Genomic DNA, 17,894 nt, shown 5'->3' on the forward strand with positions numbered 1-17,894 from the left:
TGGGCCTGATCAGCTAAAATGGTCACATAATTCTTGGCCATAATGCAATGTAGCGGATTACCTGGGGAGGGGGGGGGGGGAAGGGGGGGGGGAGCAATGCCATACTACGACATGGCTGCCCAAATCATCACCGAACCTCGATCACGTTTCACTCTCGGGATGTAAACTTAGCCACACATTGAATATAGTGTCCAACCAGACTCATATGCTCAAATGGCTTTCTTCCGTTGCTCCATAGTCCAAGTTTTACAGCTTCGGCACTATGTTGTCCTGCTACAGACATTTGAATCAGTGTTGAGCAGTTTTGGACTTCGAGCTCACTGTGCAATTCCCTATTTATGGAGCTCATTTCATCCAGATTTGGTGCTCACAGGGTCCAGTTCTGCAGTGAATTTTGGAGCTGTCATTCTTATTTACTGTCATAATCTTCTTCAGTGACCATCTGTCACAATCACTCAACACACTCTTTTGTCTGCATTATGACTTAGTGGAACTGCTTTTGCTGTAAACACTTTGGCTACCTTCATTATGAAAGCACCTACTATACAAGCACCAGTATTTTGGCTATGTTCAAATTCACTTAACTCCACATAGTGCACTCACGACGACACAGGATACTGCTCTGACCACACTTGCAATATATTTTGGACATTGTGCAGGTGCCGTTCTTGGTCAAATATGACAGTGCAACATGCAGACATGACTAGAACCTGCATTTATGTTTAAGCGTGCAATTCTTGTGGTGTTTCTATATTTTTGTTCAACCTCTGTAAGTTAAACCAAATTTATTATTTTTTTTTTTATTTGTTCATCAAGTTCCATAGGACCAAATTGATAATCAAATCTCCAAGATCATGGAACATGTCAGTTCATGAAATTGCAACATAAAAGTAGTAACAGATAAAAATAAAATGTTTATGAACCCCTAATTATTCAAGGAACTCCTCGACAGAATAGAAGGAGTGACCCACGAGGAAACTCTTCAGTTTCAGTTTGAAAGCGTATGGATTACTGCTAAGATTTTTGAGTACAAGTGGTAGCTTATTGAAAATGGATGCAGCAGTATACTGCACACCTTTCTGCACAAGAGTTAAGGAAGTCAGATCCAAATGCAGGTTTGATTTCTGCTGAATATTAACTGAGTGAAAGCTGCTTATTCTTGGGAATAAGCTAATATTGTTAACAAGAAACGAAAGTAAGAAAATATTGAGAGGCCAATGTCAAAATACCCAGACTCGTGAACAGGGGTCGACAAGAGGTTGAACTTACACCACTGATTGGCCGAACCGCCTGTTTCTGATCCAAAAATATCGTTTTAGAATGGGAAGAATTACCCCAAAATATAGTACCATATGACATAAGCGAATTAAAATAAGCAAACTAGACTAATTTTCGTGTCGAAAGATTCCTCTTCAGATACCATTCTAACAGTAAAAATAGCAGCATTAAATGTTGGAACAAGATCCTGAATGTGGGCTTTCCACGACAGTTTACTATCAATCTGAACACCTAGAAATTTGAACTGTTCAGTTTCACTAATCATATCCCATTCTGTGAAATTAAAATGTCAGATTTTGTTGAATTGTGAGTTGGAAACTAAAAAACAGAGTCAACTGTGATTTAGCATTAGTTTATTTTCTACAAGCCATGGGCTTAGGTCATGAACTGCACTATTAGAAACCTGGCCAATGTTACACACAACGTCCTTTTACTGCCAAACTAGTGTCATCAGCAAACAGAAATATTTTAGAGTTACCCGTACTACTAGAGGGCATATCATTTATATAAATAAGGAACAGGAATGGCCCCAACACTGATCCCTGGGGCACCCCCACTTAACTGTACCCCCGTCAGACCCCACCTCACAGCCATTCTCAACATTGTGAATAATGACCTTTTGCTGTCTGTTGCTGAAGTAAGATGTGAACCAATTTTGAGCTACTCCCCGTATTCCGTAATGGTCAAACTTCTGGGGCAATATTTTGTGATCAACACAATCAAACGGCTTAGTTAAATCAAAAAATATACCTAGCATTCGAAATATGTTGTTTAACCCATCCAGTACCGCACAAAGAAAAGAGAATATAGTATTTTCAAAAAATGGTTCAAATGGCTCTGAGCACTATGGGACTTAACATCTGTGGTTATCAGTCCCCTAGAACTTAGAACTACTAAAACCTAACTAACCGAAGGACATCACACACATCCATGCCCGAGGCAGGATTCGAACCTGCGACCGTAGCAGTCGCGTGGTTCCGGACTGCGCTCCTAGAACTGCTAGACCACTGCGGCCGGCTATTTTCAATTGTTAAACAACTTCTAAATCCGAACTGTACATTTGATAGCAAATCATATGATATAAAATGATCATTTATCCTTACATGCACAGCCATTTCAATAACTTTAGCAAACACTGATGGCATGGAAATAGGTCTAAAATTGCTACATTACCCTTTTCTCCCTTTTTATAAAGCATCTTTACTATTGAGTACTTTAGTTGTTCAGGAAACTGACCATTCCTAAAGAAAAAATTACAAATATGGCTAAATACAGGGCTAACATGTGCAGCACAGTACTTTAATATTCTGCTGGGCACTCCATCATATCCATGAGACTCCTTAGTCTTCAGTGATTTAATTATTGATTCAATTTCCCCCTTGTCTGTATCACAGAGGATATTTCAGACATCAGTCTTGGAAAGGCATTTTCCAAGAAAGTTATATGTTTCCCTGTAGAAACTAAATTTTTATTTAATTCACCAGCAATGCTCAGAAAATGATTGTTAAATACTGTATATCTGATTTATCAGTAACAGAAATATTTTTACCATGAACTGACTATATTGTCGACCTTGTGCTGCTGACCAGACACGTCCTTCACAACTGACCATATGGTTTTAATTTTATCCTGTGAATAAAATTTTAAGCACCTTACAATACTGTTTGTAGTGGGCTACTGTAGCTTGATTGTGACTACTTCAACATTTTGATATAATTCCCGCTTTGTTCAACATGATATTGTTATCCCACTAGTCAGCAACCCGGGCTGCCTGTTACTGCTAGTACCCCGTTTAGCAACTCTCAAAGAGCATGAGAAATGTGTTAAGGAAAGCATTATATTTGTCATCTATGTTATCGACACCGTAAGTATCCTGCAGCTTTACTGTATGATTAAATGATGATGACGTCCTCTTGGGTAAAATATTCCGGAGGTAAAATAGTCCCCCATTCGGATCTCCGGGCGTGGACTACTCAAGAGGACGTCGTTATCAGGAGAAAGAAAACTGGCGTTCTACGGATCGGAGCGTGGAATGTCAGATCCCTTAATCGGGCTGGTAGGTTAGAAAATTTAAAAAGGGAAATGGATAGGTTAAAGTTAGATATAGTGGGAATTAGTGAAGTTCGGTGGCAGGAGGAACAAGACTTTTGGTCAGGTGATTACAGGGTTACAAATACAAAATCAAATAGGGGTAATGCAGGAGTAGGTTTAATAATGAATAAAATAATAGGAGTGTGGGTTAGCTACTACAAACAGCATAGTGAACGCATTATTGTGGCCAAGATAGACACAAAGCCCATGCCTACTACAGAGTACAAGTTTATATGCCAACTAGCTCTGCAGATGATGAAGAAATTGATGAAATGAAATGTATGACGAGATAAAAGAAATTATTCTGGTAGTGAAGGGAGACGAAAATTTAATAGTCATGGGTGACTGGAATTCGTCAGTAGGAAAAGGGAGAGAAGGAAACATAGTAGGTGAATATGGATTGGGGGGAAGAAATGAAAGAGGAAGCCGCCTTGTAGAATTTTGCACAGAGCATAACTTAATCATAGCTAACACTTGGTTCAAGAATCATAAAAGATGGTTGTATACCTGGAAGAATCCTGGAGATACTAAAAGGTATCATACAGATTATATAATGGTAAGACAGAGATTTAGGAACCAGGTTTTAAATTGTAAGATTTCCAGGGGCAAATGTGGATTCTGACCACAATCTATTGGTTATGAACTGCAGATTGAAACTGAAGAAACTGCAAAAAGGTGGGAATCTAAGGAGATGGGACCTGGATAAACTGAAAGAACCAGAGGTTGTACAGAGTTTCAGGGAGAGCATAAGGGAACAATTGACAGGAATGGGGGAAAGAAATACAGTAGAAGAAGAATGGGTAGCTCTGAGAGATGAAGTAGTGAAGGCAGCAGACGATCAAGTAGGTAAAAAGGCGAGGGCTAATAGAAATCCTTGGGTAACACAAGAAATATTGAATTTAATTGATGAAAGACGAAAATATAAAAATGCAGTAAATGAAGCAGGCAAAAAGGAATACAAACGTCTCAAAAATGGGATCGACAGGAAGTGCAAAATGGCTAAGCAGGGATGGCTAGAGGACAAATGTAAGGATGTAGAGGCTTGTCTCACTAGGGGTAAGATAGATACTGCCTACAGGAAAATTAAAGAGACCTTTGGAGAGAAGAGAACCACTTGTATGAGTATCAAGAGCTCAGATGGCAACCCAGTTCTCAGCAAAGGAGGGAAGGCAGAAAGGTGGAAGGAGTATATAGAAGGTTTATACAAGGGCGATGTACTTGAGGACAATATTATGGAAATGGAAGAGGATGTAGATGAAGACGAAATGGAAGATAAGATACTGCGTGAAGAGTTTGACGGAGCACTGAAAGACCTGAGTCGAAACAAGGCCCCGGGAGTAGACAACATTCCATTTGAACTACTGATGGCCTTGGGAGAGCCAGTCATGACAAAACTCTACCATCTGGTGAGCAAGATGTATGAGACAGGCGAATACCCTCAGACTTCAAGAAGAATATAATAATTCCAATCCCAAAGAAAGCAGGTGTTGACAGATGTGAAAATTACTGAACTATCAGTTTAATAAGTCACAGCTGCAAAATACTAACACGAATTCTTTACAGACGAATGGAAAAACTGGTAGAAGCGGACCTCGGGGAAGATCAGTTTGGATTCCATAGAAATGTTGGAACATGTGAGGCAATACTGACCCTACGACGTATCTTAGAAGAAAGATTAAGGAAAGGCAAACCTACGTTTCTAGCATTTGTAGACTTAGAGAAAGCTTTTGACAATGTTAACTGGAATACTCTCTTTCAAATTCTGAAGGTGGCAGGTATAAAATACAGGGAACGAAAGGCTATTTACAATTTGTACAGAAATCAGATGGCAGTTATTAGAGTCGAGGGCCATGAAAGGGAAGCAGTGGTTGGGAGAGGAGTGAGACAGGGTTGTAGCCTCTCCCCGATGTTATTCAATCTGTATATTGAGCAAGCAGTAAAGGAAACAAAAGAAAAATTCGGAGTAGGTATTAAAATTCATGGAGAAGAAGTAAAAACTTTGAGGTTCGCTGATGACATTGTAATTCTGTCAGAGACAGCAAAGGACTTGGAAGAGCAGTTGAATGGAATGGACAGTGTCTTGAAAGGAGGATATAAGATGAACATCAACAAAAGCAAAACGAGGATAATGGAATGTAGTCAAATTAAATCGAGTGATGCTGAGGGAATTAGATTAGGAAATGAGACACTTGAAGTAGTAAAGGAGTTTTGCTATTTGGGGAGCAAAATAACTGATGATGGTCGAAGTAGAGAGGATATAAAATGTAGATTGGCAATGGCAAGGAAAGCGTTTCTGAAGAAGAGAAATTTGTTAACATCGAGTATAAATTTAAGTGTCAGGAAGTCGTTTCTGAAAGTATTTGTATGGAGTATAGCCATGTATGGAAGTGAAACATGGACGATAACTAGTTTGGACAAGAAGAGAATAGAAGCTTTCGAAATGTGGTGCTACAGAAGAATGCTGAAGGTAAGGTGGGTAGATCACGTAACTAATGAGGAGGTATTGAATAGGATTGGGGAGAAGAGAAGTTTGTGGCACAACTTGACTAGAAGAAGGGATCAGTTGGTAGGACATGTTTTGAGGCATCAAGGGATCACAAATCTAGCATTGGAGGGCAGCATGGAGGGTAAAAATCGTAGAGGGAGACCAAGAGATGAATACACTAAGTAGATTCAGAAGGATGTAGGTTGCAGTAGGTACTGGGAGATGAAGAAGCTTGCACAGGATAGAGTAGCATGGAGAGCTGCATCAAACCAGTCTCAGGACTGAAGACCACAACAACAACAACAACAACAACAACAAAGTATCCTGCCACTCTTGTTCCGTGACAAGATTTAAAAAAACTCTATTGCTGTTGGATTAACTTTCCTACATAGTTTGTAATTATACGTGACATTTGTTTGAGTACAAAAGTGTTTTAGTGTTAAAATTTGTGCATCATGGTCTGAAAGGCCATTCACCCTTTTACTAACAGAATGCCTGTCTAGTAATGAAGAATGAATAAAAATATTCTCTATGGCTGTGCTGCTGTTCCCCTGCACTCTAGTTGAAAGAAACACAGTCTGCATCAGATAATATGAATTTAGGATATCTACCAACATCCCTTTTCTTGCACCGTCATATACAAGTTTTATATTGAAGTCACAACATATAATTAATTTCTGGTACTTCCTGAAAAGTGAATAAAGAACCCTAGCTTGAGCAGAAATGCTCTGAAGTCAGAGTTAGGGGACTTATAAACAACAACAATTAGAAGTTTAGTTTCACTAAATTCAACTGCCCCTGCACAACATTCAAATATCTGTTCTGTGCAGTGTTGTGATAAGTCTATGGACTCAAATGGAATACTATATTTTACATACATAGCCACTCCCCCACCCCACAAGGAACTCCTTGAAAAACAGCCAGCTAATCTGTCTCCTGGTAAAGAAAGTCTCTGAATTGTCATACTATTTAAGTGGTGGTCTGACATACCAATAATTTCAGATTCAACGTCTATAAGCAGTTCGCTAACTTTATCTCTAATACATCTCATATTATGATGAAATATACTATTTCCTTCTCTACTTGGAAACATGACATCCTCTGTAGGTGAGCCCTTAGTTAGAGGGACTTCCTGTATATCAGCTGATTTCGATCTAAAAAAGGTGCAGCTCTAACGCCAACTGCTACAGGAACTTTTCCATGAGTGCTCTCACCACCACCCACTGCACTGTTACCTATAATCTTTGCCAGCCTCCCCTCCCCATATCTATTGAGGTGCAGGCCATGCCTAGTGAAACCTGATCTACTGATAGACTCGACTGGCACAACTGAAATTATGACCCACGCCCTCCAGCCCCATGTTAACATGCCTAACAGCCGCATTAAGATGAGGCTGATCATGACGTTGAAACAGTTGCACAAAATGAACATTAGTGCCGTTTAATATTTTTTTTGTTGGAATTGCAAAATGCTGTAGGTTTGACTCCGTTTAGTTTTCCCAGCCTTTCATTGTATTTATTCACCCCCCTCCCCTCTGTCTCCCTCTCTTTCTCTTACTGTCTCACATTGTGACACACATTGTTGTATTTCGCTTGAAGTAATTCTAAATATTACATAATATATTTCTTGTGGCTTTGATTGAATGATAAAAGCATGCACTGTTCTTTGTTGATGAGTTTATTAGTTCATTGTTATATTTCTGAGCACTAAATTAACTGTTTAAGGTAACAACATTTGAACTATTTATGGTCCTGTATAGTAAAAAGCTTGAAACATATTTAGGAAGCAATAATGCTGCACCAAGAGCAGTTTGGACTCCTTCATCACAGCACTGTAATGTTCCTGAGGACACTGGTAGCACAGCAAATTTTGGAACAAATCATGATGGAGAAGCCAATTCTACCAACCACAGCAATTACAATCCGTGGCAACATGCTCTTTTGGTGAGTGGAAAACTAGTCCTGCAGCTTGTGCTTATTTCAAGGCAGCAATAACTATAAAGAGAGTGTATAAAGGTGAATATTTAAATATTACATTTAATCAAAGATGAAAAATTCTTATTAGTTGACAGAGGTATGTATTAATACATCTAATGCCAAATAAATTTGAGATTTCTCAAAAATATGTTGTTAGTAAGTAAATTATGAAACTTTGAATTTCTCCTGGTGTATAACATGTTCAGACAAAACCAGCCAACTTACAGAAATGCAGCCTGGTGACATCTTAAACAACCACCCATATTTCAACAGGTGAACACACCCTCATTTTTTAGGCACAAATGCAATGAGACAGTCCGGGCAAGGAAACTTAAACCCTCAGTATATGCCATATTGTGGTTCTTGGTAGGTTTAGCCACCACCACCACCACCACCATCACCATCATCATCATCATCATCATCATCATCATCATCATGAACTGTTTCCAGACCCAGCCTGAGTCTGTTTGGAACATAAGCCTCACCATCTAGTCCTGTTTTCCCCACAATCTTTCTGTTTTCACTCTGGTCCGGTCCTAGCCTCTTTTTTTCAACACTCTCCTCCACATCTTTCAGACATCTAGCCCTTGGTCTTTCTCTTTGCATCTTCATTTCATGTGTCTTCTTGAGAATCCTCTTGTTTTCTGTTCCCTTTAAGAGCCCATACCATCTTAGCCTTGATGTTTCTAGCCTTCTTTGCAAGGGTACCTTTTTCGCTATTTCGCTTTAACCTTTCTTTCCTCACCCTATCGCTCCTTGTTACTCCTATCCTACTTCTTAGGAACTTAATTTTGTGTGCCTTTAATGTGCTTACATCTTTTTTCTTCATTTTCCACATTTCAGATGCATAGGTCAGTATTGAGATGTAGTAAGTTCTATATATTACTTTTTTGTTGGGTGTATTTGTTCCAAATCATGCTCCTAACACTTTGCAGGAATGCTTCCTTTCTTCAGTTTTCCTCTGTTGCACTTCCCAAATGCTTGACACTCTCCGCCTTCTTCAGCTGTTCACCTCGAATCTTTATTCCACTAGTTGGATTAGCTTGCTTTCTATTTGTAACAAGGATCTCACAGTTGTTTACGTAAAATTTCATTCCATACTGTCTCCCAAGCACCCAGCTGTTCCTGAATCTAATCCTTCCTATTTCCCCAGATCATCAAGACACCTGTGAATACCACTGCTTTCATTTGGTCTTCTCCAGTTTTCTCTGCCACCTTAATCATTATCTCACCCAAGACCACAATGAAGAGGAGAAGTGAATGCACTATCCTGTTTCACACCACTTGTTTGCTGGAACCAATGTGTCCTTTCATTTCCCACTTCCACGCAACTCAGACATCCACAGTCTCCTCCACTCTGTTAGGTGGATGACGGGGCTCCGGTGAAGCTGTGATAGGCCTAGCAAGCCAACAGTGAATCAACAACCGGCTTTCAACAAGGAAATAGCCTCAGAAAGGATGTACCGAGGGTTGTAAATTGAAAATGGCCAAGTGTATAATCATGAGCATTAAGATATAATTTTTATTAATTAAACTTAGAAAAATTTTTGCCCCCATTGAATAGAAAATTGAAGACTGTAGCTCAAGGAAGACATCGTTATGACATGTCTCCTATTATTGTGCAGGAATTGCCAGTTCCTGTACAGATGTTCAGTTTTCTACAGGTGCTGAGTGGTGTCTAGGATTGATATCAGAGCAGTAGGTATCCAAAGAAGTTGGAAATGAGTCAGAAAGTTTAATAGACAAGATGTGAGTATGGAGTAGATTTGGACCTCCCCTGGAGTTGAACAGGCCACCAGCCAGGTAGAATTGTCGTGGTAGATGTCAGTCAGCAAAGGAACAGAGTCCAAAGACCATTAGGAGAGAGAGGAGAGGACAAGATGTCCTGCCAAGCTGAGAGCCGCAGCCAGAGAGGACTAATGTCTCTTGACCATTGCTTCTGGTCACATCCTGCAGTCAGCACATTATTCCTCCCATAATCACGTCATTGGTTGCCCGGATGCTGTCCAGGAAAACTTTGTCTGTCCACATTCTTTACCAGAACAAACAGCATTTTCGCTGAGGTGGTGACCCTACCTTGCACGTATGCCACCAGAAATTAGAGCACGAGTACTGACGGCAAAGGTTTTAAATAGAAAAAGATTTAAAACTGACCAGGCTGATGCTGCCCAGCACATAGAATTCAGCAAGGTTTGGGTTTGGTTTTTTGTTTCATGGGCAGGTTTTTGAAGGCAAGGATTACATTATATCGTTGCAAAGTTCTATGAGGCTCTCCTCATATCATTTTATTCCACAGTGAACAGGATACTGCCCACAGTGTTTTGGAATTTTCTCTCCTTACTGATGCTCACATTACAATCCCAGCACAGGATGACCGTATACTTTCCGGGAATCTTACAGTTAAGAACCCCCAGTTCCTCCCAGAATTAATTTGCTCCATGTGGATAATTTCCTTCACTGTCTTCATTATTCTATTTTTTTCTATGATGTTTGTAGTTATCAGTTGGTTGCTGCTGATTTTTCTCCTAGCCAATACTTTTTTAGGTAGTGTACACACTTCAGTTTTTATTTCCCATTTATCATGAATATTCTCTGGAGCTTTATTTTTCATTGTATTTGTTTGGGCTTTGAACAGGAAAATAACTTCTTCCTCGTTTAGCTCTTCTGTGTTCCACTTAAATAGAGATTTCGTTTTTAGCTTTTTGAACTTAAATTTCCCCTCTGGTAGAACTATGTTGCTGTGTGTTGGGTCCAGTGTGACTTCTGCTGTTTTTAATTTGATTGCTAAATCATTGTTTCACTAATACAGGATGAGGTAAATAAAAGTGGCCTGAAAGAGTGGAAATGATTGGATGTGAATGTATGCATATTACCACACCCTGTGACGCACACACCACTTGTATGCCTGCCACATGATCCACACCAATTCAGAGTGTAATGTGGGCTGTGTCAGTGTGAGTGGAGCAATGCAAAGCGAACAGTGTTACTTTCAGGGGGAGAAGTTTAATGGTGTCAAAGTGCCAGCAAAGAGTGCCATGCAGTGCTTAACCTGAAAATGGTGTGTGATAGGATCTATTTAGAACAAGTCAAAAACAATTCCAAAATGTTCTTGCACACCAGAAAATGTGGCTGCAGTTCACTACAAACTGCTTCTGACTCCTACCAAATCAACCAGATGCCTGTCACGGCAGCAGAGAAACTGCATAACTCCCATGAAACACCATTGCATGATCAGAAGATTGGGGTTTGGAGTGCAGTGTCTGCATGCCACATTATTGGTCGCGTCTTCTTTCATCAGACGCTGACTTCGGTGCATTACATTGCCAACATTTTAAAACTATTTGCTATAGCATTAATGGAGGAGGAAGAGACCTACAGTTACTTCCAACAGAAAGCAGCAACTGCTGATACAGCCAGCCGAACCATGGTGTACATTTACATCATCTTCGCATCTGACACAGTTGTTAGTAGAGGTCAGTCTGGTTGCAGTCCTACCTGGCCACTCAGGTCACCTGATCTGTCACTGTGCGATTACTTTGTGTTGGGAGCCCTCAAGTCTAAGGTGTATCACAGCAATCCTCATAGTCTTCGAGAACTGCGGCAGAACATTTTAGATGAGATTGCAATTCCAGCACACCAGCTTCGATATGCCTTCAGACACTTGCTGACCAGGACCAAAAGTGTCAAGAGATGAATGGTGGTCATTTTCAGCATCTGCTACAGTCAGGTAAATACTGTACTTCCTTTTCTCTGCTGTGTTTCTTTGTACCCTCTGGGCCACTTTTATTTGCCCCACCCTGTAAATAATTGATTTGATGTATTCATTCACTATCTTGTGGTTACCCTGCATACATTCGTCTTGGATATTAATTGATAATCTACTAATCAGTCATTCCTCTTTTTTTCTTTTTCACATGCCAAATGGTCTCACTTATGTCTTCTCTTCTTTTACTGACAGTGGCAGGCTGGTATTGGTAGTATATCATCAAGAATTCCCCAGGGAATGTGATATGGTTGTTCTTGTACTCTATATGCATAAATGATCTGATGGGCAGAATGAGCAGCAATCTGCAACTGTTTGTTGATTACACTGTAGTATATGAGTAAGTGTTGTCATTGAGTTACTGTAGGAGGATACAGGATGACTTGAAAAGGATTTCTATTTGGTGTGATGAATGGCAGTTTGCTCTAAATGTTAAGTTAATGCATATGGATAAGGAAAACAATCCTCTAATGTTCGAATATGTTGTTAATGGTCTGCTGCTTGGCAGTCATGTTGATTAAATACCTAGATGTAACATTGCAAAGCAATACAAAATGGAACAAGTGTTTAAGGTCGGTAGTAGGGAAGGCCATTGGTCAGCTTTGGTTTGTTAGAAGAATTTGAGGAAAGTGGGCCTCCTGCATAAAGGAGACAACTTGTACAACACCATTGTGACCCATTCTTAGGTACTACTCAGGTGTTTGTGATTCCTATCAGGTCAGATTATGGAGAGACAGCAAAACAGTTCAGATGCATGCTGCTGGAGTTGTTATTGGTAGATTTGATCAATATGTGAGTATTATGGAAATGCTCTGTGAACTTAAATGGGAATCCCTGGAGGGAAGAGATTCTTTTTGCAAAGCACGATTGAGAAGTTTTGGAAACTGGCATTTGGAGCTTAACGATACTAATGCTGCCAAAATATGTTTTGCCTAAGGACCACAAAGATAAGAGAAATTAGGGCTTATATAGAAGCACATAAAGAGTCATTTTGATATGGGTTGCCATTTTTCCCCCACTCCATTTGCAAATGGACCGGGAAAGGAAATGACTAGTAGTGGTGCTAGGTACCCTCCGACATGTTATGTGTGATGGCTTGTAGAGTATGTATGTGGATGTGAATGTATTTACATGTGACAATAAGTTTGTCTTCCCTTTTTATTTGCCTGTCAAATCAATCAACTTGTAAATCTTTTCTGTTTCTTCATGCACCTCAGTGTAAGTTTGCATATGCACTTGCATTATTACATTACACTGTAGTTTAATTTCTAATCTCATTAGTATTATTTTTGCTTGAAATTGTATGTATCTTCAATATTCAACCTCCTTTTCATCATTATAGTGACTCGCCTGAGTTGTATCTATATCTACAACTTTGTAGTCTCCAGAACTTACACAGTCTGGCCATTTTGTCTTAGAAATTACAGTTATATGTATTTCCATTTTATCCATGTCCAGTTTTAAATTTCCTAATTTTCCATATTCTAGTAGAGTTCTTACATTCCATGTGCCAATCTGCTTATATATTTGGGTTGTCTCAAGATATTCTCTCCCAAATATATGAATGGAGACTAACACGGACTATTTTGGAACTTCCTGGCAGATTCCAACTGTGTGCTATCCAAGAATAGGTCACAGCCTGACCTCACAGCTTCACTTTCACCAGCACCTCCTCATCTCCTACATTCCAAACTTCACAGAAGTTCTTCCACATACCTTGTCAAACCAGCACTCCCAGAAGAAAGGGTACTGCAGATATATGCCTTAGCCACAGCCTAGGATGTTGTTTCCAGAATGAATTTTGACTTTGCAGTGGAGTGTGTGCTAATATGAAATTTCCTGGCAGATTGGAACTGTGTGCCCGACTGGGCCTCAAACTTGGCGCCTTTGCCTTTCACAAGCAAGTGCGCCCTCACAGCTTTACTCCCTCCAGAAACTCATCTCCTACCTTCCAAGATAAATAGCAGTTCAAATCAACACACACTTAACTGCAGAGTGAAAATCCGTTTTGGAAAGAATATCCCAGATTGTGGCTAAGCCATGTTTCCGCAGTACCCTATCTTCCAGGAGCTATGGTCTGGCAAGGTATGCAGGAGAACCTTTGTGAAGTTCTATGAAGTGGCAATGAGCTGTAAAACTATTTGGTATAAAAGTGTGGTGACATGTAAAATGTAGGTATGCTGGTCATGAAGGAAGGAAAATGGCCTGGAGACAGTTCATACTTCTATGACATATAGTACTAGATAGGTTTTATATTTACAAGTTAGCAATTTCTGGGTGATAGGTTACACACACACACACACACACACACACACACACACACACACACCTCGCAACAGCAGTATTTTAATGAGTCTATAATTTTACATTAATTTACACTGTTCTGTTGTAAGCGGGATTCCTCCTCTTTAATCAGTTTTCCCCCAAATAATAAATTTAGTGCTCATTGATTAAATTAATTAATTGTATTTAATGCAGAATTTCATTTGATTAAAAAGGCACAGGTGAACCATAAATTTCTCTTTGGTAGAACAGCAATAGTCATGATGTAATAATATGTTGCATTGATCCATGCAGGTATTAATTCGCCATTGAGGTGCTCATTTAGCAATAGAACCATGAACAGGCTGAAGATCAGAACTTATAGTAATTTTCTATTAACATCACACAGGAAGTTTTAATCTCATTTAGTTTGTAGAAAGATTTGATGGAACTGGTAATTACAATGTCTTCAATATGCTAATTTCAGATTAAGTGGCCTGAAAAAGAAGAGAGCACTCTTTTTTTTTTGTATTTTGGTGCTTTTTTCCAGTGAGGGCTTCTGTTTATCATGACTTAATATAATTTTGCTTAAAGGTGTATGTCGCAAATGATATCTATATTCAGTCTGCTATTTTTGCACAGCTGGAACAGCAACAGCAGCAACAACACCAGCAGTACAATGCAAATAGTTATTACCAACAACTTTGGGCAGCAAGTCAAGTGCAACAACAGCAAGCTTTGCTTACAACTGTTAATCAGTGCTGTCAAATGCTATGGTCTCAACAGCGGGAAATTGCATCACTACGTGCTGCTGTCAGTGCAGTAAGTATTAAAAATCATTTTAGGTATTCTTTAATTCATATAAAAAATATTACATTACAAAATCTTGGTATAAAATTTTGCATTTTTCCTAATTTTCTCAGTAATAAACTTTTATATACTTAGAAGTATATAATAGACATACATACATACATTAATCCTTGTTCCATAGATCATGAATATGACATTTTGTAATGGTATGGAACATGTCACTTTAACATAAATTTTCTTTACACAAAATAATTGATTAATTAATTTTTTTCTCTTACTACTTCATATCTAAGACTTCATCTATTGAGTAGAAGGAGTTGGCATTCAGAAACTCTTTTAATTTGCTTTTAAATGTTGGTTGGCTATCTGTCAGACTTTTTATACTATTTGGCAAATAACCAAATATTGTTGTGGCAGCATAATTCACCCCTTTCTGTGTCAAAGTGAGATTTAATCCATAATAGTGTATATCATCCTTTCTTTTAGTGTTGTAGCTATGCACTTCGCTGTTATTTTTGAATTGGGTTGGGTTATTAATGACAAATTTCATAAGTGAATATATGTATTGCGAAGGTACTGTGAATATCCCATGTTCCTTAAATAAATGTCTACAAGGTGATCTTGGGTGGGCTCCAGCTATTATTATGATTACACACTTTTGTGCAATGAATACTTTCTCTCTTAATGACAAATTGTTCCAAAATATTATGCCATATGAAAGCAGTGTATGAAAATAGGCATAGTAGGCTAATTGGTTGCACAGGTCACACCAATATTCAAGAGAGGTAGTAGGAGTAATCCACTAAATTACAGGCCCATATAGTTAATGTCGATATGCTGTAGGGTTTTAGAACATATATTGTGCTCAAACATTATGAATTACCTCAAAGAAAATGATCTATTGACACACAGTCAACATGGGTTTAGAAAATTCGTTCCTGTGAAACACAACTAGCTATTTATTCACATGAATTGGTGAGTGCAATTGACAAGGGATATCAGATCGATTCCGTATTTCTGGATTTCCGGAAGGCTTTTGACACTGTACCACACAAGCGGCTCATAGTGAAATTGCGTGCTTATAGAATATCACCGTTATGTGACTAGATTTGTGATTTCCTGTCAGAGAGGTCACAGTTTATAGTAATTGACGTAAAGTCATTGAGTTAAACAGAAGTGATTTCTGGTGTTCCCCAAGGTAGTGTTTTTGCTGTTCCTTATCTATATTAACAATTTTGGAGACAATCTGAGCAGCCGCCTTCAGTTGTTTGCAGATGACGCTGTCGTTTATCGACTAATAAAGTCATCAGAATATCAAAACAAACTGCGAAACGATTTAGAAAAGATATCTGAATGTTGTGAAAAGTGGCAGTTGACCCTAAATAACCAAAAGTGTGAGGTCATCCACATGAGTGCTAAAAGGAACGTATTAAACTTCAGTTACATGATAAATCAGTCTAATCTAAAAGCCGTAAATTCAAGCAAATACCTAGGTATTACAGTTACGAACAACTTAAATTGGAAGCAACACATAGAAAATGTTGTGGGGAAGGCTAACCAAAGACTGAGTTTTATTGGCAGGACACTTAGAAAATGTAACAGGTCTACTAAGGAGACTGCCTACACTACGCTTGTATGTCCTCTTTTAGAATACTGCTGCGCAGTGTGGGAGTCTTACCAGATAGGACTGATAGAGTACTTCGAAAAAGTCCAAAGAGAGGCAGCACGTTTTGTATTATTGCGAAATATGGGAGAGAGTGTCTTAGAAATGATACAGAATTTGGGCTGGACATCATTAGAAGAAAGGCGTTTTTCATTGCGATGAGATCTTCTCACCAAATTCCAATCACCAACTTTCTCCTCCGAATGCAAAAATATTTTGTTGACACCGACCTACATAGGGAGGAATGATCAACCAGATAAAATAAGGGAAATCAGAGCTCATGCGGAAAGATATAGGTGTTCATTTTTTCCGCGTGCTATACGATATTGGAATAATAGAGAATTGGTGAAGGTGGTTGGATGAACCCTCTTCCAGGCAGTTAAATGTGATTTGCAGAGTATCCATGTAGATGTATTGATATGCTTATCACCAAAATTTTCAATAACCCTAATAGCATAAGTAGCCGAACCTAACCGTTTCAGCAGATTATCGATGTGTTTCTTCCAGTTCAATTTCTCATCATTGCACACACCCGGAAATTTTGAGTATTCTGCCTTAGCAACAGACTTTCATTAATAGTCAATATTTATCAATGGTGTTATGCCATTTACTGTGCAGAATTGTATAAACTGTGTCTTCTAAAAATTTGGTGAGAGTCCATTTGCAGAGAACAACTTAATAATTTTCTGAAAGACATTATTTACATTCTCCTCAGCTGATTCTTGCTTCTTGGGTGTGATTACTATACTTCTTTCATCAGCAAAGAGAACTAGCTTTGCATCTTCATGAATATAGAGTGGCAAGTTGTTAATATATATTAAGAACAATAAGGGACCCAAGACTGAACCCTGTGGGAAACGATTCGTGATACCTCCTCAGTTAAAGGACCCTGCTGGTTTTTGCAGACTATCTGTACTGTTAATTTCAACCTTCTGCATTCTTCCAGGTCTCGCGTCCGTCGTAATTTAATATATATATTATTATTGTTATTATTATTTTTTGATTGTTGCCGACTTACGTGGTGGGCCTTAATAAAAATGATATTTAAGTTGAACAATGTAATAAACTTTTCATATTAATTTCCTCGGCTAGTCAGTTCACTTTAAAGCAAAAGATCTTTAGTTATTAATTAAAATTGCGGCCCACACACGCGCGAGAGTATTTTTCTTACCTCCATTAAGAATTGTATTGCAGTCAGAGTCCTGGCTCTGGCTCTCGGCTATGGTACTGAAAGTAAGAATCTTAAAGCTAAGTATTTCTGCAACTTCATGCGGCTGTGGAGAAAAATTAATATTATGCTAATAGCGGGCGAGTTTTCCGCTTCCGCTCCCTTTTCATAAGTTAAATTCACCACGTAATGGCGTCGTTGGCTGCATCGGCCGCTGCGATTGTTGAGCTGTAATTTACTTGAATGCAGGTTAATTCAAGGAAGGCGGACATGAAATCGGGATCACCTCTTACAAATTAAAAGTGCACAATAATATTAAATCGGTATATTATATGCTTAACTCATACAAATATGCTTACATTTGTCAGCACACGCAAGATGTCCCTCTAGACACCATA

At 38.9% G+C, this 17,894-nt stretch overlaps 1 protein-coding gene across 4 annotated transcripts in view; it reads left to right on the forward strand.

Moving 5' to 3' along the window:
* LOC124605781 (pericentriolar material 1 protein-like) overlaps positions 1-17,894 on the forward strand; it is a 378,792-nt gene that overhangs the window by 137,857 nt on the left and 223,041 nt on the right. For all 4 annotated transcript variants that reach the window (XM_047137665.1, XM_047137667.1, XM_047137666.1 and 1 more), the window contains 2 exons: positions 7,637-7,797; positions 14,498-14,677. In XM_047137665.1, the coding sequence (XP_046993621.1) occupies positions 7,637-7,797; positions 14,498-14,677 (341 nt within the window). The remainder of the gene's footprint in view (positions 1-7,636; positions 7,798-14,497; positions 14,678-17,894) is intronic.

Source organism: Schistocerca americana, chromosome 3 (genome assembly GCF_021461395.2).
Source record: "Schistocerca americana isolate TAMUIC-IGC-003095 chromosome 3, iqSchAmer2.1, whole genome shotgun sequence".
NCBI classification, from domain to species: Eukaryota; Metazoa; Arthropoda; class Insecta; order Orthoptera; family Acrididae; genus Schistocerca; species Schistocerca americana.